Source organism: Patella vulgata, chromosome 8 (assembly GCF_932274485.2).
Source record: "Patella vulgata chromosome 8, xgPatVulg1.2, whole genome shotgun sequence".
NCBI classification, from domain to species: Eukaryota; Metazoa; Mollusca; class Gastropoda; family Patellidae; genus Patella; species Patella vulgata.
The window spans coordinates 30506495-30527601 of record NC_065886.2 but is presented as its reverse complement, the minus strand read 5'-3'; the positions used below and the strand labels follow the sequence as shown (position 1 = coordinate 30527601).

At 34.5% G+C, this 21107-nt stretch overlaps 2 protein-coding genes across 3 annotated transcripts in view; one reads left to right on the top strand and one right to left on the bottom strand.

Annotated features, from left to right (window-relative positions):
• LOC126830615 (zinc finger protein GLIS2) overlaps nt 1-3799 on the bottom strand; it is a 28593-nt gene extending 24794 nt beyond the window's left edge. For both annotated transcript variants that reach the window (XM_050561020.2, XM_050561021.2), the window contains exon 1: nt 3670-3799. The gene's annotated coding sequence lies outside the window, so the exon portion shown is untranslated. The remainder of the gene's footprint in view (nt 1-3669) is intronic.
• A 1095-nt stretch (nt 3800-4894) lies between these two features.
• On the top strand, nt 4895-20346 carry LOC126830619 (transcription factor AP-4). The gene is made up of 5 exons (XM_050561025.2): nt 4895-5187; nt 7371-7512; nt 14904-15078; nt 15707-15921; nt 16410-20346. Exons 1-5 carry the CDS (start codon nt 5090-5092, stop codon nt 16860-16862), a joined length of 1083 nt encoding a protein of 360 aa, XP_050416982.1. The 5' UTR covers nt 4895-5089; the 3' UTR covers nt 16863-20346.
• The last annotated feature ends 761 nt before the right edge of the window (nt 20347-21107 follow it).

Sequence of the window (21107 nt, the reverse complement as noted above, 5' to 3'; positions counted from 1 at the left end):
GGTCTGTTTGTTCCCAGCTTTAACCAAGAAAGTTCCTCAGGACATTCCAGCGCCCCTCCCCCACCCCCCTTCTCAACGGTGTAGGACGGTCCTAGCAAAATGTCCCTAACACAATATAGCACACTGAATATATATAATATAACAAGCACACAAATTTATTCTGGCCCATTCACTCATAGCCAACTAATTTTTGCTTGACCTCCTAAAATGTCTCCACAAGGTAAATCTGAAGCAAATATAATGTCATATCTCCATGTTGGCATAAAGAATGGAACCCAAATGGCATCTACAGCTTTTGGTTCGATTTTTAGAATAGGACAAGAAACCAATGTACACACATATGCTCCTCAAGCCTGGACATACATGTAAGACAAGATAGTTGTTACAGGACTTTGTTAAACACAAATTATTACTAAAAGTTTTTATCATAACTTGAACATTGTGTGAAAATTTGTGCCTGATGAAGTCTGTGACTGGTGCCTTATGTCCAGGCTTATATATAAACCTTGTGTGATAATTTGTGCATGGCAGACGATTTCTGTCCAGGCTAGGTAGGTGTATATATATAGTTGCCATTTTGAATTTCATGAAAAGTAAAACAAGACCTCGTACTTGTGAATAAGTTAATTTCAAAAATTTTAGGAAACCGTTCAAACAAGATAGAGAAATGAGAAAACTACAGATTACAAGCAGATCTCTTGTGACTATATTAGGAATTTCCATAAAAATTTGTCCCGATATCTGTCTAAATAAGAACGATATCAAACCCTGTTTTAACTTATATTCCTTTCACAGAATCAACTATCACAATATTGTGATATTGCAACAGATTCAAAATCACTGTTTCTTAGTTTTAGTTTTGCCAATGGCATAAACTGTCAACATCGGATCACTAAATTAGTTTTATGAATATCTCAACATTGCCCTCTCTATGTCCTGGAAACCATGGTGGGTCAGTGACTAAGACATTGGCTCGCTTACTTGAAGTAACATGTGCGCTCCTGGGAAAGGGATAGACGTCATATGGACAAAAAACCAAGGTCCTGTGTACCCATGGGCATGCAGGTAAAAGAATTGTTGACAGTTTGAATTCGATATTATAAGAGTAGGCAGTAGTGCCGCTGCCTGGGCAAAATTTCCCTCAGCGCACTGTATTCCAGCCAGAGCAGAACAGGACATTAAACCCCATTTCATGTGTCCTGTGAACCCACAAAAAATTGTAATCATAGACCCCTACTCTTTTCACAAAGCACATCAAGACATGAAATTTAATCAAACTGAGATTTGTTATCACCTAAATCTTAGAGATCTCATTACTATTATTTCTTTTTTTTGCAAATCCATTAACAAACTGATATCAAAATGTCATCATATAGTCCATTTACTTTGTCTGAACTTTAATTAAGTCTGACGCATGCTAGATTTTTTTATGGATACACAATTACTGAAATAACTACTAAGCAACCTCTCAAAGAAAGAAGTTAATTAAATATACACTTTTATTTATGTAGTCAATTTCAAAGAGACAGAAAGAAAGAGAGAGAGATGGTTCTAACAAGGTTGGACAAATGACCCTATTGCTTGCCAAATACGAGGAGGGAATCAAAACCACACCATTTATGATAGAATTTATGATTTAGCAATACGGTTTACACAATTTGTCTTTATTGTTACATGTATTTCCATCAATTTGCTAAGTATGATCCAATTTTTCTTTTCATTTCCAATATAAAAGTAATGTAGAATATTTCTGAATAATTTAATACAACTGGAAGAGAAAGAGGTTAAAGTGACGAAAGTGAAATTCATGAAAGCTGATTTTTGATTTTTGGATTTGTTGTTCCAGGTAAATTATTTTACCTTGACTCCGAACTTGAACATGACATATTACATATTGATTAATCGAACATAGCATTAGTTCAGATAATGAATATTCGAGTATAAGTCCACACAAATTTAATTATGAGAATTGCGTTACCCTCGACATTTTGTCAGAAGCGGCGGGCGGAAATAAAAATAAAATTTGATCTTGGACGCAAAATATAGCTACCACGACAGTGTCAGGTGAATCCGATGAAATTTTCGGATGAAATTCGGAATCCCCATTGCAGGATTCCGAATTCCGGCCCACACCCAGCACACCTGGCCCAGAAAGTCTATTATACCAGCCCACGGCGGCCCGTTAAAACCACCGGCCACATACAACATGATCATCATCGCTCCATGACCGGTCCAATACACCCCCCACACCCCACATATAATGTTCAGCACAAAAGGGGGTTTTTTTTAGACGAATTGAACAAAATTATTTTTTTCATTTCCACCGGCCCTTCGGGCGATCGCCCAATCCGCCCCTGCTAGGCATCGATCCCATTAGTTATGACGGCAAACTTTAACGGTCTGTTACGGCGAGTTCTTGGCGTGCTGTAAACGTCAACGCTGATTAATTAATCAATGTCAGACGTCATAGTGTCAAAAGCCACTCGTATGACCCTGACACGACCTCCCACTACAACTGGTCAGAACTTCATGTAGTACAGGCCATCAAAAGTATAAAAAAGGGAAATGAAATATAGATCTGTATTTTAATCAGATTGTACATTCCCTTGTTTTTATTCATTATATACTTAATAAAAACATGGTAATGCACAGACTACTTTTTCTATTTTTCTCGTTTTCTCTTATCTAGTGACAGTCAATTATTTTTTTTGAATTCTCAAATATCCTCCCACAGTCTCATATAATAACTTTTGGTCTTCGAAGGAATTAATATAAATAGCAGAAATTGCTCATGCTATCTGTTGTCACTTCAGTCAGTTATATAGAAGGATAACTCGTTTCATCACTTCCGTTTGTTCAAATCTTCGTTGTGCATCTATCGTAGCAATGATCTCTGTGTTAAAATTGTATTTGGAACGTGCTTAACCAGTTCTATCACATATGTGATAATGATTGACACCAATATTGTCCTTTAATAGAACTGGAAACTGGTCACAATCAAATCTGGAAATAAGGCAACTGTCACAGACAACGTCAAACAATAATTCTAGCTTTGTTCTGCACAATTCCTCTGGTACTCTGGTGCCTGTCATTTTGTTCAGCACAAATTTGTATTTTAATTATTTATAATAAATAAATGTTTGGTATAAAATGTTAAGAACCCACCGTTCCTTTCTTGTATTAATTTATTGCTTTACAGCATCAGATGTCATACAGGCCTGAGGCCTGTGATTGCAAAGGTTGGATAGCACACTGTTCATTGACAAGTTTCAAACTATGTTAATTGTGGGTGCTTTCCTGTAAACTTTACAATAGTTCTTTCCCCTTTGACCACAAACTGATTCATTCATGGCAAATTTAGAAATGGCTACTCCATAATAAATATTTTCAAACGTAATGAATTATTAAAGTTTATAAATGTCACATTTGTTTGCCATGAACATAAATAGAGCAATGGTAAGTTGCACTTTTATAAGTAACCAAAGCAGTCGCATTTTGTGTCGTATGTCACTATGACACTGTGAATGACTTGAATGAGTAAACCAGCACGTGAGCACGGTGATATGAATTAGAAACTAAATTGAGAAACATACGCAGCTGTGACAATCCATGCGTTTCAATCGCACAGTCAATAAATAGCTAAACATTAAGAAAACAAAATACATATACCTTGCAATAACATAATAAACGATAAAATCCGTCATTCCATCGTTGCAAGTGTCTTAATACCATGTGCAGAGAAAGGAAACCATTGTTATCAACACTACTGCACATGCCCAGACCCCCTACATGCCAAATAATACGTCACAGCATTCCGCGGTAAACGTCATGCGAGATATTTATATCACGTGGCGTATGTGAAGACTTGCGGCTATCCTACGATTCTGTTTGATCTATGTCCAAACAGCTATATGTAAACAAATATCAGCATATTTTCACGTGATATAGTCACCTGTTTAATAAACAAATTGTGTTTGTTGTGTACACGTAACCTAGTTTTATTTTTAACGGTTAGGGTCGTGGTTTTTATTTTATTATTACTTTGTCTAGTATATTATACTCATTAAGTCATTTCTCATTTGGTACTTCTTCCTAGTACAGTTCTTTCTAGTTCTAGTAGTTCGTCCACAAATTCTAAGGACTGGCGTTAAATTTTAAATGTAGAAAGAGAACTTGCTACACGAGGAGCCATTTTACTGTACTTCATGCTTCCCGACCTCATTATACAATATTTTAGTATGTCGCGTCGGAAATTTCCGCCGTAAAAATGAATTCATTCTCCTTGAATTTCATCAATGTCATTGCATAATTTTCATTGGGCTTTTCTCTCAAAGCGCACGGCCTGAGCTTTAAGACTTTGTTGACATTCTATCTACCAATGAAATCTCCGTATTCTATCAGCTGATAGGTGGTCTTATTTTAGCCACGACATATATGGTCATGTCATAGACTGTCTGCATTCCAGACATACTATATTACTATGGAGAATTTTGCATTTATTCAGAAATATAGCATTTTATTGCAAAACGCAACAGTAAATTGAGGACAATATTCTGAGTTATAATAATACATAAATGGCTACACGGAAACATATTAAAATATATTTCCAATACTTAGTATTGATGCTTACATGAGGAAATATCATTTCAATAACTTTCAAATTCTCCCAACTGTCTCGATGGCAACCGTACGGCAGCTGTTGATTTGTTTATTTTTACTTTCCCGCGCCTTGCCAACGGACTAAACACTGGTTTTACATATATCTGACCGCAACATAAAATAGTTCCCCCATGTTTTATAATTTTTCTTTGGGACATTTATTGAAAAAAGGATAACAAAGCCTTATTCTAGAATGCATATGTTCTAATAAAGGGGACACAAAGATGGAAAAGGAGTTTTAGGGGTCGAGAATCGACCCAGACGGTGAGACCCCCAGCATTACTTTTCGCTGTGAATTAGCCAACAGCTGTTTCGCGCCAATTATTACTCACTCTGCCAGCGTTACGCCGGGATAGTTGTGGATAGTACCTTACAATCGTAAATAAACCCCACAAATCGTGTTTATAAAGTGTTTTTGTTGTAATTTTGGATGTTGGATAAATTTATGTTTCCAAGAGGAAGTGATCGACAAAAGATAATGGAACGATACAGTCCTAGGAGCGATGGATTAGCCGCTGTTTACGCACGGTGAGTTGTAAACTTGTACGCATGCTTTACGGGTATAAACACTATCGTAAGACAGCGTGGTCAGCCCATGTTTTGAATATTTTGACAAAATTTTAGCCGATTTCTAACTGAAACTATATGATTTAGTTGCAGTGACTTACGGGGCTCCAGGATATATAACTTTTAACATAAATTTGGGGTTGTGTCACATGTAGAAAATGATTTGTTTACATCGTGTATTGAAAGATCATATCGACAAAGCACGATGACGTTCATTCAAGCTTTCCCTCACTAGGTCGACTCGCTAGCCGCTATGTCCTACAAGTCTTGACTAGCGACAAACGCACTGTCGGTAAATATGCCGAGCGGGCACCCATTACGCTATTTTATTTATTTATTTATGACATGTTTTGAATTTTTTAACGCTTGTTTTTGGATTCAGCCCTGTTTTTATTTTTGCATTAATTCGGCCTAAATTTTTAATTTACAAAATAAAATTAACGTAGTCTAGACTAGGCCTAGAGGTTGACGTTCAACCATCATGCGGTGTCTTTGTATTATTTACATTAACATTTGGGGTTTAATTTTATTTCTTTCCTCTCTCCTATTTAACATTTTATTTATCAACATATTTCAAATATTTGTTTTATTATAAACATCTACAAATTTAGATAACTTGTTCGAATTAATCAGGTGCTTTGAATTTTATAAACTATTTAGTAGCCTATATATGATTTTAATTGAATATTATGAATATATTTTTTTTTGTCTTGACGGCGGGATGTGATTGACAAGACAGGCGTAATTGGTCCAGATCAAGGATGTTCTAGTGAAATAGCCGAATTGAATTTAGCTTTAGCTTTCTTGAGTCGAGATGTTTTAGTTTTTTCGATTTTGGTTGTGGACATTCTTTACAAACATAACTTGATAATTGTTTAAAATAAAAATAAAAGTTCGAAAAGCAAGCGAAAGGTGTAAAAACAAGGTCGTATATTTACATTTAGGGGTATGTATGCATGATAAGCGATTTTCAGCGTCAAAGGTACTTTGACCAGTCAGTCACGAGGAATAACTGGCAATCTGCCAAACGGGGCGGTCATACGGTAATATCGCTGTGACTAAATTTCTATTTATTGCATACACGCTATTCGTGTAAAATCGGAGTATTTTGTTCGATATTATCTAATGTATGCGTATCATGTTGGGTCCTTTTTTTTGTGGGGGGGGGGGTGTTTAGTCATCTACCTGCAACTTAACACCGATCAAAGCGCAATCAAACAAAAATGAGTTGCTGGCAGCCTGCCAAGTATTTTTCTCAGAGGCGGGCGACTGTTGGCAAACTGCCAAGCGACGGCTATGTCTGGCTTACAGCATTGATGATCAATACGGAAGATCGATTTCGCCTCCCGTTTTAGTAATGTTGTTATTTCATTCATTTGTAAGTTCTACCTTGATGCGACACCTTGTATTATTGTGCTAGCAAAGTCAACGCGCACCGCTTTAACGGTACATTAGCTTTCATCTTTTTCTTTTAAAGTAAAGCAAATAGAGTTGTATTCCTACGCAACATCCTAATACAATTACCTTCCTACTATCTCCAATACGGTATAATATATAAAAATTAAAAAAAAAACGCCAGGTTCCCCCCCCCCCCAGTTATAAACGGTTTAAAACAAAATAATTTTATATTAGGGTTTATTTAACCGCATAATTTTTTTTAAGTGTCTCTAATATTTATGAGCCCAATTTCGTCCGGATCAATGTCCGTTGTTGCCTCTCTTTTTTTTTGTGTTTTTGAAAATTTATACTATTTGAAGCCTATTTCGCATTATTATTATTATGTAACTGTGACATGGTATAACGACATATTTTTGACAAGTAATCAAAATAGTGTTTTTATTATTCATATATCCATTGATTGCAATGCAAAAATCTTTAAATAGTGATATTTTGTGTCACTGAGTTCTATCCGAATCACAAACGGATTCGATTAATCTTTAATATTTACCAGTAATTATATCTATTTTGAAGAATATTACAGCGGAAATTATTCACCTGTTCCGAGTATTACTATAGTATGAAACTATAGTCAGTAATATAACCATATATTTTGCCTAAAAGTTTGTCAAAGTAAATCACACTCCGTACATTTATTAATATTTCAATTATATGTTTTATATAAATTCCATTATTTATCTTATTAGGAACCATCCGCCGGAAAGTGACAAAAAGCAGCGCCGTGAAATTGCCAACAAAAACGAAAGACGTCGAATGCAAAGCATCAATGCTGGATTTCATGCATTGAAGGCTCTGATTCCACACCATGACGGCGAAAAACTCAGCAAGGTAAATAGTTATTTTACGCTCTTACTTATCTAGGGTGGGTGGGTGGTCGAATGGTTTAACGCACGCCCTTTAGATCATAAGATCTGTCATTGATTGCTCGCTTGTACATGAACATGAAAACTAGTTGGTTCCCCTGCCCAACCCCGTGGGTTTTCTTCGGATCCCCCGGTTTTCCCCGACTGCAAACGAATTATTGAAATAAAATTGAACCATATGTTAGTCCCGAAATGATTTTATTTGTGTCGAGTGGGCGTCAAACCCCATTTCTCTCTCTTTCTTTTTTTATATCTAACACTGGGTCAATTTCACTTAAGCTGCAGAAACATCAAATTCAAACGTAATTTCGATTTTCGCAAAATATGCATGCTGTCTATTATGTTATTAATTCCTACTATACACAGTTTAGTGACACGAATCCCGGGTCCACATGACGTGTTTGCAATAAAATTAATTAACCGACACATTCCTTCAAATAAAAAGTTTATTCGATTCTCATAAAGATTAATATATGTTTATGTGTGCAGTTTTTGCAGCAATAAGTTTCTAGTCAAATCGATAAATAAGCTTATTCGCTGAAATATTTATTAATTTTTAGAAATTATATCACATGTGAACATTTCATGTAGGCGTTGAACAATAGCATATTATTATAAAGAACGTAATAATACATGTACATGTAGGTAGGTCTCCGACACTGGATTTGATAGAGATGTCAATTATTTGGGCTGCCATGTCGAGTACTTGTCGACATGCTTGCTCATCATTCGCTAAATATGTATTTAATTAATTTGATATCCACCAGTTTGCTAGCCGAATCGCCCGCATACACACGTACATAACTCCTCCATTTTTGGCATGACCCACTCACTGGCTGATAGACGAGACTGAGTAATGTACATGTATTTGATTGCGTTTTATTAGGTGAATATGTAGGAAGCTAAGAACATGTTAGAGGCAAGCTGTTCTTATATATATATTTGTAATCTCATAGGTTTACATATACCTTTACCTTCTATACAATAACTACCAAATGTCCCGTCGCTTGTAAAATGGATGTACATGTAGGTAGAGTGCTTGTTTTCTAACCCGAATCAGATGTTAGTGATGGGTCGACATATGTAAATAAATAGTTGTGTGTGGGTTGGGGTTTTTTTTTCGGGGTTTTTTTTTGTTACAAATTTAACGCCCAATACATTATACATGATTTTGTGGAGATGTTGATGCAGTTAAGTTATTTACATATGAAGTAGTAAAAAAAACAGATAAAATAAATGTAATCGAAATGTCACTTTAAAACACGATTTTAAAATTCGATGTCTTGCTTGAGAAGGGAGGGTGGACCATCTTCTCCCTTTGTCATAATAAAATGTTTAGCACTGGGGGATCGAACCACACACAACCATACACGTTTAAAAACAGATATGACGGGGGTACCGAGAATAGGAAATAAGATGAACAGTGCGATAAATTAGAGAAATATAAACTCCTATAATTCCAGTAAAAAAAACAAGACAGGCGCTAATGCTACATCAATTGTCTTGCATCTTCATTGAATGGAGATTTTTTTTTATTAATCACCTGATAGAATACCTAAAAAATTAACGAACGCTTACCCCCTCAACCCCACCCCACCCTTTTACTCCCCACAAAAGTTATTTCTTTATAACTGCATGGGATCAGCGATGAATTAGAACGGATATTGACTTCAGTTTGTTTAGATTTGATTTTCACCGACCCCTACACAATAGAGGATCAACAAGCAACCCGTTAAATGCGTTTCAAGAAACCTACAAACTATAAAATCGTTCGGCTTCCTTAATCACTGAGTATTGATTTTATGATTTGGCCGATATCTGACATCCAGTTGCATGAGAATTGAGAAGACAGACAGAAAGCTGGTCTGGTTCACTTGTGTTTCTTAGACATCCGCATAGAACCGCGAATTGTCCGGACGCGAGACTGGCGAGACGAAGTCTATAGACGCCACAACAAATATATCCGATGGTCAACGAACTGTGTGAGCTATATCTGTAGTGGTGGGTAGGTCAGTCAGTGTGTCATGAAGACCAGCCTGAGCCAATATCAATATTGAAATAGGAGTCCATTTTAACATTGTCTGACGCCCATATTGTATTCAATTTCTGTTTAAATTAGACATTTCAAATATATGGTGACCTCACACACAGCTTTCCATTTTTTGCTTGGATAATTATATTGGATATTGTTTTCATATACATTTTCTTCATTTGTAACCTTAAATATTAAAACATATGAAGGGTCAAATTAATGAATTTTTGGAACTATATTGCCAGAACGGATATATATACCGATATCGAGTTAAGAACCAGGTGCTCATTAATTTACTGTTAACTCAAATTTTATACAATGCATTAAAAGTGCATCTGATGTTGTTAGCGTTATGTATGTCAACTTCAATTAAATAGGATTAGAAATGGTATCAAGTGTTCCAAAACAACACAATACTGTCAGATCAAAATATACATCTGTTTTGAATGACATGCTTATTGTTTGAAGACATTTTTCAACAAATTCCACAATATATGAAATTGATATTGATTATGAGGAGGTGTATGAGAACATATGTTGGGCTATTTATAGACCCACGAGTTGGAAAAGTACTTGTAAGTAGGCTATGGTATACACCTGGTGCAATATTGAACCATGTCCCAGTTAGCCTGTAGACACAATTGCTGGAATACTTGTAAAAACAGTTGATGCATTCCATCTACATGTATACTGAAAAATAAAAAAAATCTAGGATACATAAAAGACAATAGTTGAGTGTTTAAATGAAGTACAGCTCAAAGCCACGTCAACACCAATGATGATAAACGAAAAACACTATAAAGCGGATCAGACAATTGCAAAAATAAATATAGAAAATCCAAAAAAAAAGGCCCAAGTATCACCGACTACTAGTACACAAGTAAAGCATATTTGAGTGTTCGTTTCATATAAATAGGCCAGAAAATATTGTTTTGTTAATCTGACATTAAACACTTGTTTTACGCGGAGTTCTCCTCCACGCCCACCCAACAAAGTAGTTCGGCTCACTTCCTCTTTGGTTGTCAGCTGTCTAAACATACACAATAATAATTTATAAATTTCAACATTCCAACACACAGAAATAACACCTTTTCTCTCCCGTTAGACAACATTTCATATTTCTAACAGCTGACAGCTTTGATGGACGCCATTGTTGTAAAAATAGATGTATTTTTGATCACGTGAAATGGACTATATTTAGATGTAATGGTTCTGAAATGTTTGTTAATGTATATTCAAGATGTTCTAGTCTACACTAAATGCTAATGGCTTGTAAAATATTCTATTAATATTAATTTATTTCGTTAGTGCGTTCCGTTTGAAGAATCCTAGTGGATTTTTTTTTTAATTATTTTTTTATACAAAACCTTACACATGTGAATATAAAGTTGTAGTTGATCTACCGTGAAATACTCCCGAAACGAATAAAATTAATGAGTTTAATGAATATACGTTTTATTGTATAGTAAACACGCGTTTCATTCATATTCGTTTTCACGGACCGAGACCACCTACATGTAGTTGAAACAAACAAAACACCTTTTACATAAATTGTGTGTTGGGGTTAGTTTTCGCTTGGATTTTTTTTAAAAATAATACGCCTGGCTTCGCCTTGTACATCTTGCTGTTAATTTAAAAATAATTAAGATTCATAACATTCAAAGGATATGAATGCCGCAATATAATAGAACCGCAGGGGCTAATCGTCTTGCATACATGGCACACAGATTATTTTTTTTTCTGTGCGTGAAACAGTCACCCAGATGTAACTGAATTAAGATTCTTAATGGCAATTAATGATTATTAGATGTTAGAGGACCGCACCACACACAAACAAGGCTATTCGAGACTAACAGAATATTTTATTTTCATAATTCGCTTGTGTGCTTGTGATCTTTAGATAAACCATTGTCAAGTTATTGCAAACCCGGGATTAAGATCGTGACTCGGCAGTTTGATGAAGCATATTAAGATGTTAGAAGTAATAGAAGAAGAATGTCATTGAATATTTTCTCTCTGTATCAAGTCGGATCGCAATCGTTCAGCCCGAACACTAAAATATTTTACAAATTTGCCCCAAGATATTCTAAAGAATTTAAGGACTCGCATTCTGTTCTATCTATTTTAGTGATAAAAATATAGTCTAAAAAGGCTGCACAAATATTTGGGGCGCGCTTTCTTCAATGAATCAAATTAAAATTTGAAAGTACATCCTGTCTACCTGTCCATTTATATAAGACATTAAAATACCGGGGCAAGCAGGAGTGGCGATGATCTTTTGAAATTCTGATCGGGCGAACGTTTAACTCACAAATCACGTGACCTATAGAATAAACAGTACTCCCCCACATCCTATCGCGGCCTCGAAATGGAGATATTTGCCTCAAGAACCAAGCTCCATTTTCAAGATTTTGTTTGTTTTCTAAGATTCCGCTGAGTCAGTGCTGTCTTTAATTATCAAGCCCTACCTAATATGAAAAGTAGTTTTTTTTTATCAGGGAATGTAAAAGGCTATAAATGTTTAACGGGCCATGGCACACATTCTATATCACACGTGATACAGCTGATCGCATTATTTCATTCATGATCATGTGGCGTTTACGTCATTGTAGGTCAAAGGTGACGTATTTGGGGTGTTCGCTAACTCATTACGTTGTACACACATGTACAAGCCTGACTTCATATACACCAGGGGAGAATGCCATGCCTGATGATAAATGGGTCGAGTGTTGAAGGCTTTCTTTTCTCCAATTCAAATTGATTTCCGGTGAAATTTAAAAACTAGTTACTATTGATGACATATTTAATATTTAAAAAAAAGAATTGTTAACCATAGAATTAAAATAACGGTACCAATAATCACAAAAAAAAACATCAGCATACCAATGAGAATATAGTGTTTTCAATTTACGTGTATCCTTATTATATTTGATAAATGAAAATCATTGTAGGCGGTATATTGATAGCGACTGTTGCTCCATTGTCATTCTCTACAATATTCATGTCACGCCTATTTTGATGAGAAAGCTAAAAATGAAACAGTTCTTGTATTCTTCATATAGTTTAATACTATTATGACAAGTAATAGACTTTAATCAAGTTCCCGGTCACGTTTCAAAAAATTAAAAATAAAATATCATTTACGACACGTATTGGCCAAATAGATATAAAGTGGTGTTCAGCTTTTCTGCACCAACCTGGATATAAAAACGGGCATATGCCACACAACGTGTCGTGCAGTGGTGTTTTGTCACATCCAAACGGTCAAGAGTCCATTTACGTACATGTACTGTCTAGTACATGTCATGTGGATCTCAGTTTTTCGTCCCATCCAAACGACTGTACACCGCGCCCATTTAGCCGCCGTGGCTCCCATGTCGGAGTAAAAATGAGTCAAGTAAACTAATCTGAATAACTAAATTAAATGCGCTCCATTCACAGTTATGAAAATATGATCTTTTTCTGCATTCTCGATTTTCTCTTGGTCGGGTAATGTCGGGCATTGTATTTGAAAGAGGGTAATAACCACTTTGATGTTTATTTCAGCAGCATATTAATATTTGTAAGCGGCCCTATACAGTTGCTATAACACTCATATTAAATGTCATAGTATACATGTACTATATCAACCATTATATAAATCGATACAATAACCTTTCTATTATGATAGGAATTAATCTTTTATAATCTACACACCCGTTTATTATAAACGATACCCTTACATTCATACAAGTTTCACTTACACATATTCATACAACCCGGACTTTTTTTTCTCCCCAAAAAATTCTCTTTGAATAGCAGCAAGGTCTAGTGACGTTAATGTCGACAAGCTATCAACTATACATAGCCGCATTCCCTACATACCTTGTGGGGTATTCATGTGCTAATATAACTGACAGACAAGCTCGGTAAGTGTGGGAATAAAACTTGTATTAAGCGAGTTCATTCATGCACATCTGTGAGTTGGTTAAACCACTACTGTTCGACACTGGTAACTATAAATGTGTACTCGTCCACCCTTAAATACATATTACCTAGCCTACAAGGCATATTACATCTATCTTTCTTTCTATTTTTCTAGCCACTTTGCAAACGATTGGTTTTAAAATATGTATTTTTTAAATATATTAAAAACTCAAATGTCTTCTCTTTTAAAATAGGTCAATATGTTAAAACTGTAGACATCTATTATTGTCTGCACTAAATATATTTTATGGGATGATTTTAAAGTGTCTCGACTTCTACACGACATAGAAAATACAAAATGTAAACGATTGGCTTTAAAAGGGGTTTTTTTTTTGTTATTTTTTTATTTAAAAAGTCAAACGTCTTCCCTTATAAAATAGGCCAATATGTTAAAACTGTCTGCACTCAATATATTTATTTTTTTTAGTTAATGTTAAAGTCTCTCGGCACCTGCACATAGAAATTACAAAATGCTGTGATGGCTTTACCCCCACCCCTATTCCTTTGATTGGTCGATAAGAAAATAACACGGTTATAAAAACACATCTTTAGTTCAAAGATTGGTGAAGCTTTCCGGTACACTAGCACTAGAAAGATTGGTCGCAAATAAATTCGATGGAAAGTAGACTTTATGTATTTACCTACACTATTCCTGTTTCAAGTAAATCTATTTTGTTAAATGATTGATTAATTTCTTTTCTTGAGAAACTCGAACATATAAAATAGATTCGCTGGAAATAAAAAAATAAAACAAGTAGTACAATTTGTTCGGGTAAATAATACTGTTATCTGATGGTTTTTAGAACGATTACGTGAAGATGTTATTGTTTATATTGCAAATTAAAATAAGCGAATTCTTTAGAATTAGATTTGACTCCCGCGTCCATGCGAACCAGGGGAACTGACCTTCTTGGAATCGTTCGCTTTACCTCCGCGTCTACCTTGGACAAACTGACTTGCTAACATTCGTTGTCTATTGAAAGCGGTATTATCAATCTGACCAAAGAAAAGGGATCGACTCCGCCTAGAACAACGCCATGGTTTCCAGCGACTCCGCCAGTTTCGTCAAGTTGCGGCTATGAACGGTTAATTCCCCTTACAAAAACAAGAAGAGAACAAGTAGCAAGCAGCGACTAGATCTGTACATATAGATGCCGTTTTGTGCTTGCCTCACGGAGTTATTACCAGTGCATCTGTGTACGAAGTAGAAATTGAAGGCAAAATCTTGGTTGTGGATGTACAGATTTGTCTCAAACATGCCTCACGATCTAATTTAAACATAGATCACACGTGTAACGGCATCGTCAAGTTTGCGAATTCAAATGTTTTAAGTGTTTTGTTTATTTTGTGTTTTTCAGGCTGCCATTCTTCAACAGACAGGCGAGTATATCCAGTCTCTCGAGGAAGAGAAGAGTAAATTGATCGCCCAGAATGCCCAGTATAAACGACTACTATTAGAGAGTGAAAGAGAACGGGAGAAAGATCAGTTATTTAATGATTCGCCGCCACCGAAGAGAAAGAAGAGGGATACAGGTAGGAGAAGTTTATAAATATTTATTTTTTATTGATTGAGTGGGTAGAGCCCATTTTCTTCCATGTACCAGTACGCGTTTTAGCCAGCTAAAAAGTTTGTTTAATGCAAATGTAATATGACCATTTCCAATTCCATGTACATTTAACCAGCGAAAACGCGTACATGGATAAAGTGCTTAAGCCTAACTAGGACCTTTTTGCTGATTGAGACAGAAGAATTTTATTTTTTCTAATGTTTGTTTATTACGGTTTTTGTTAACTCCATGGAAACCATAGAATGGTCGCCCATACTGTCAAATGAGATTCTTTATATGGTAGTCCCATGTACCCAGGCAGCATGCACCTAAGCAAAAATAATTTGTGATCATTCATCGACCTTTGGTCATACTAATTATTAAATATGCAATATAAAATTTAAGCATCGGTTCTTACAGTACTCTGTAATAATGCTCATCGGTTATTTCTCTATATCTCCGCTTTCTGTACAGAATCGTTATTTTGATCTCAAAGTAATTATAGATTATGAGTTTTCAACGTTGTATTTGACAAATGTAATCCTGTTACATTTGTATGCCTATTAATTAATGCTTGGAGTATATTTTATATTTGAAAACATCTCTATTTGTAGAATCTTCAGATGAGGGGATCAGTATGGGAAGTTCCCCCGATAGTAATGAGGACGGTATTGAAGAATTACAGAGAGCTATGGTAGAATTGAGGAGCCAGTTGGATAACGAACGATGGTTAAGAATGGTTCTAGAGAAGAGATTTCGATCACAGCTTTACACTGACAAATTATCTGATGTTAGCAATGCTTATGTGCAGACTGATCTGAATAAAATGGTAAGTATTTGTGTCGAGTCTCAGGGCAGAAAGGGTGGGGGTATTTAGCTGAAGACAGGACTAGAACGTTACTAAGATTATTGTTAAGCTGGTATTTTATTGACTGAATTATATAGTTCCTCCCAAAATGGTTTAATAAAGGTTAAATGACAGGACATAACAGCAATATGGATTTATTAAGTGTTCCAAAAAACTGCATGTTCCAATCTGTCAGTTTACTAGCTTTAACTTAAAACAACACAATAAATACAGATAAATTTACCGTTTGTTTACATGTGTAAAAAGATTTAAAGATAGTGCTAAATATTGTCTGTGATGAAAAAAATATCCGTCTAATCGGAAATAGACAACATATATAAAAATTAACCGGGTTGTGAAGTCCTGGTTCGAAACCTGGTTACTCTCATGTAGCAGAAATCACCGCAGTAAAAAAATCAAAAAAATCGCATTCTTGTATTTGAAGGATGTTTTTGTTTTTTTTTTCTCAGACTGACTATGATGAATTGAAATCAGATGATGGCTCCATGAAGGATGATTACCCATCGTATCATACCACGTCCATGTCCCGCAAAAATCTTGAAACAATGATGGAAGCTATTCAGCATCTTGAAGGACGACTAGTGTTCGAAGATGATCGGAAATACGAAGACCGGGTTCCCAATACAACCATTCAAATCAGAACATCATCGCACCCCCATCATAGTGAAGAGAGTGAAAAGGACAGCAGTGACCAAGATGATACGAAATCAGAAAGTTCTGATCAATGTCCGACCATCCATTACACCCATCGCATACATCGACATCGTTTACAAAACCAATATACCCAAGACAATGGCAAACTAGTGCCGCAATTATCTGTTCATAGTGAAAAATATCCCTGTTTACAGACTATACCCAATCAATTTTACACCCCAACAAGTGTCATAGTTCATAATTCGTGAAATTAGTTCAATTCATTCATCCATATTTTCATCTTGTATATAATTCATTCATTCTTCATTCATTCATCCATTGAATCATTTGTATCACTAAGAGTGCTATTTTACATTCATTCATATATATAAATATTCATTATTGATTCATGCATATTCATTATTGGTTAAAAATAACCATACTGTTGAGTTTGGGGATTATTATTTTTTTTGTTTTTTTTTGTCACATGTTTGAAAATTTTATAACAGAATTCATTGGGAATAAATAAAATATTATAATTAAGTTTGTATTATTTGGAATTCTAATATCTTTTATTTGATACTATCAAAACTAAAGGGAAAATTTGGTAATTATAAATTTGTTAACTTCGTTTTGAGCTAGACCAACGTCTGTTTTTCCACCATTTTGTAGCATGGTAAACTTTCTTTTTCCCGCCATTTGATGATAGGATATAGAAAAAAAGGATGAAGTTTCGTATATTTTCCATCATAGAAAAACAAAATAATCAAAGGGTTTGTCATAAATTCTAACATTCCACTCATGACAAACATCCATACCAAAGATGTCATCCTTGCATTACATTATTAATTTTGCTTATTGGTAATTATTAATTAATTCCATAGTCTGATCCGTTAATTAGCCCGTATATCCGATTTGATTGTGGGGACAGGGAAACTGATCCTAATCCGACCATATCCTTCTACAGCTGGGATCGTCATATCATTGGAAAATTAGTTAATTAAAATTATCAGCTAGGCCATTAATTTTACTTCATCAAGAACATGTATGAATGATAAAAAAAATGAAGACGTCTATTAAATAGGAAAATTTGTTTTGGTATATATGTCAATTTTGTATTATTAATATTTGATTTATGTTTTTAAACATTTGAAAATAAGTTATTCAGTTTTATTTTTCCTCAGTTCAGGATAAACCTTGAAATCTAAGATAAAACTGGCACCTTCTAGAACATTTATTTCTTTAAATAAAAATGTTTTTTCAACCTTGGGCATTCAGGAAATCAATATATTACAAGGGCATTTGGTATTTATTTTTGTCTGTTTTCTTTCATTCGAAGAACTCTCTGAATATTTTAATTAATGGTTGTAATACACATCTAAGCATTGTTGCATATTTCCTGAACTAAAGAAAAACCTCATTATTTTTAACAATTTATATTTCATGATGAAAAATTATTCAATTCGTTTTTTGTTTCGACCAAATAAATCAACAAAAAATATTTACGGTACAAACCCAAAAACCGCCTGGAACATTGTTTAGAAAACCTGTAAAAAAATTTAATTGAAAGAATTGATTTAAAATTGTGGAAATGGAGGGATTATGGCAAGAAGATTGATTAAATGGGTATGAAACAAAAATAAAAATGAAATTTTCTAGGACTTTTGTTGTTCTTAATGATTTTGCAGGTGCTTGGAATGAAATGCACGTACAGAAATGAAACTTATAATTTTTGTTGGTTTTTTTTAATTGTTCTATGAATACAGATGAAATATATATATTATTATTATTATTATTATAACCCAACATATGTATATAGTAAATACATATAATGTATCATATTCTCCTGTTATATATTGTTGAATACGTTGCCATGGTAAATTTTGAATTTCATCCAAGATGACGTCACTATGGCAACGTACCGCTTTTTCTCGTCTACCCGTGGAGGTAGTACTGTATGTATATATATATGTGTATATCCATAACTGGTTCAAAGTTTACAGAGCAGGGCTAATTTCATTGGTGGTTTGAAATCAGTCCTAAATCACACATCTTCTTTCAGAATGTTAAAATATTCGGCCATTTTAATCCGAAATTAGAAAACTCAAACAGACTAAACACAGTATAAGCAAAAAAGTTTCTTGAAAAAGTTGACAAAATTCACAAAACCTTTCTTTAATATTTGAAATCAACAAAATTGACGGAAGCAAAAATGTATTTTAAGGGCCGTTATGCACATAGTCTTTCTTCAACGATTTTGAAATCTGTCGATTTCTGTTTGACCCTTACGAGAATTATCTGGTAAATAGTTCAAAATTCCAGAAATAAGAAAATTAACTATGAAAATTCGTGTACGAAATCATTGTGACAAATCCATCTTGACACCAGACCGAAACTCACACATTATCCAAACACCAATTTTTGTAACTCAGCGCATAGAGGAAAAATTGATCAGATAATCAAAAACCGATTCAATTTTGAAAAATACTAATACATTTTAGGGTTTCATATCAAATTATGGGGGTTTTTTCCGGCTTAAATAGATTTGGGAATTTTATTCGGATTTTGTTTTTTCTGGAATAAATGAACTAAGTAAAGTATATTGTGTATATATTATGATTTATGAAACAACCCAGACTTTATGTAAACTATATTAAAACAAATGAGAATTAAGCCGGGAACTATTAACTTCGTTTTCATCCTATTATTTTCTGTTTCTTTGTTTATTTTTGCTGTTAGATTGTTTTTTACTGTTTTAAATATTATGGTGGTACGAGTAACTCGATGTGAATAAATGAGAACCATTGTCAATATATATGTTATCCATGTTCGAGTTTGTTAACGTATGTTGATTTCAGTGTAAATGAAATTAAAATGAAAAAATGCACATTACAATGCAAATTTTGGACGGCGATCGTTCTGGTGATTTTCCAAATCCTAATCATGCTTCGATGGGCAAAACAGTTCTTCAAATAAAATTATGAATAAAATTTATTTATTCGTAGTCAATTTAAAATTTTAAAATTTCCTATTTGGTTTTTTTAAATTTAGAAAGTTCGTCATGTTTTAAGATAAACTGATATTTCGAAAAACTGTACATCCGGGCTAATGAAAGTAGAAACCGTTAAGCCCATCAACAAGATTTAGGTAAAATGACCAATAACTGTTATAATATAATTCTGTATGTTTTTTTGTTTTTTTATGTTTTCATTATAAACCCTCATTAGTCTTATTTGTTTTACTTGTAAAAGCCTCATGCATAAACTTTCTTTTTGAGAACATTTTGTGGCTTTGCTCTCTCTCTCTCTCCAAATTCTTTTAGATTGTCGAAATTATTCTGATTGTCATTTGATTTATTAATGGTTTTGAAATTTGAAAAGTGCTAATTTAAACACTGTTGAAGAATAAAAGCATAATTTACAAAAAAAAAGAAGATATTTTAGAAGTGAAGTTCTCTGAACAATGATGGTCCGATTAATTTTCATTTTCTGAAAAAGTTTTGTAATATTTTTAGAATGTTTCATGAAATGTTCCCATTCAATCTCGATTTATGCAAATATTTACTGTGGCTTCATCAGTTTTTCTGCCTTGATCACGTGATTTTTAAACGATCACGTGATTTGGCGCTTTCCGCCTCTGTCGCAAGGGGGAAATAACCCTCGCGACTTGTGTTTGAAGTGTGGTCTTGCAGTGCACTATAAAGCCTATGTTAGAACATGATGCAGTGATACATATTAAATGTTGAAATAAAGATTAAGTTGTTTGTTATATATTGCTCCAGGGATACTACATTTTAAAATGATGCAATGAGGGATCAGGGTATATTCACCAGAAGATTTCCAGAGCACCTGGCGACATATTGTTTATTATGCTACAGGAGATTCTCAAAGCAGTTGACGAGACCACCCAGCTAGTTCTACAATTCGGTTTAGGCAATATTCTTAAAAATTTTACCCATTACCCAGGACAGTTGACAACAAATCTTTTACCCATTGTCCAGAGTAGTTGGCAACAGATCGCTTATCTATTACCCAGAGGAGTCGATAGCAAATATTTTACACGCTGTCCTGAGAATTGGACAACTGTTCTTTGCCCATCACTAGCAGCGACAGATTATTTACAAATTTGCAGAGCACTTGGCATAACACCATCGACCACATACCACCATGATGTTAAAGTAACTGGCAACAAATATTTCACCCGTTACCCAGAGCAGTTGACAATATTTCCTTTACCCATTACCCAGAGCAGTAGACCATATTTCCTTTACCGATTATCCAGAGTACTTGACAACGACTCCTTTATCCATTGCCCATGAGAGTCAACAAATCCTTTACCCATTGCACAGGGCAGTTGACAACAAATCATTTACTCACTACCCAGCGTAGTAGTTGACAACAAATCCTTTATCCATTACCCACCGCCGTTGACAACAAATCCTGTACCCATCACCTCCAACGTCCTTTGTAGCATACTTCGACGACAGATCCTTTTGTATCGCTAGAGCTGATAAG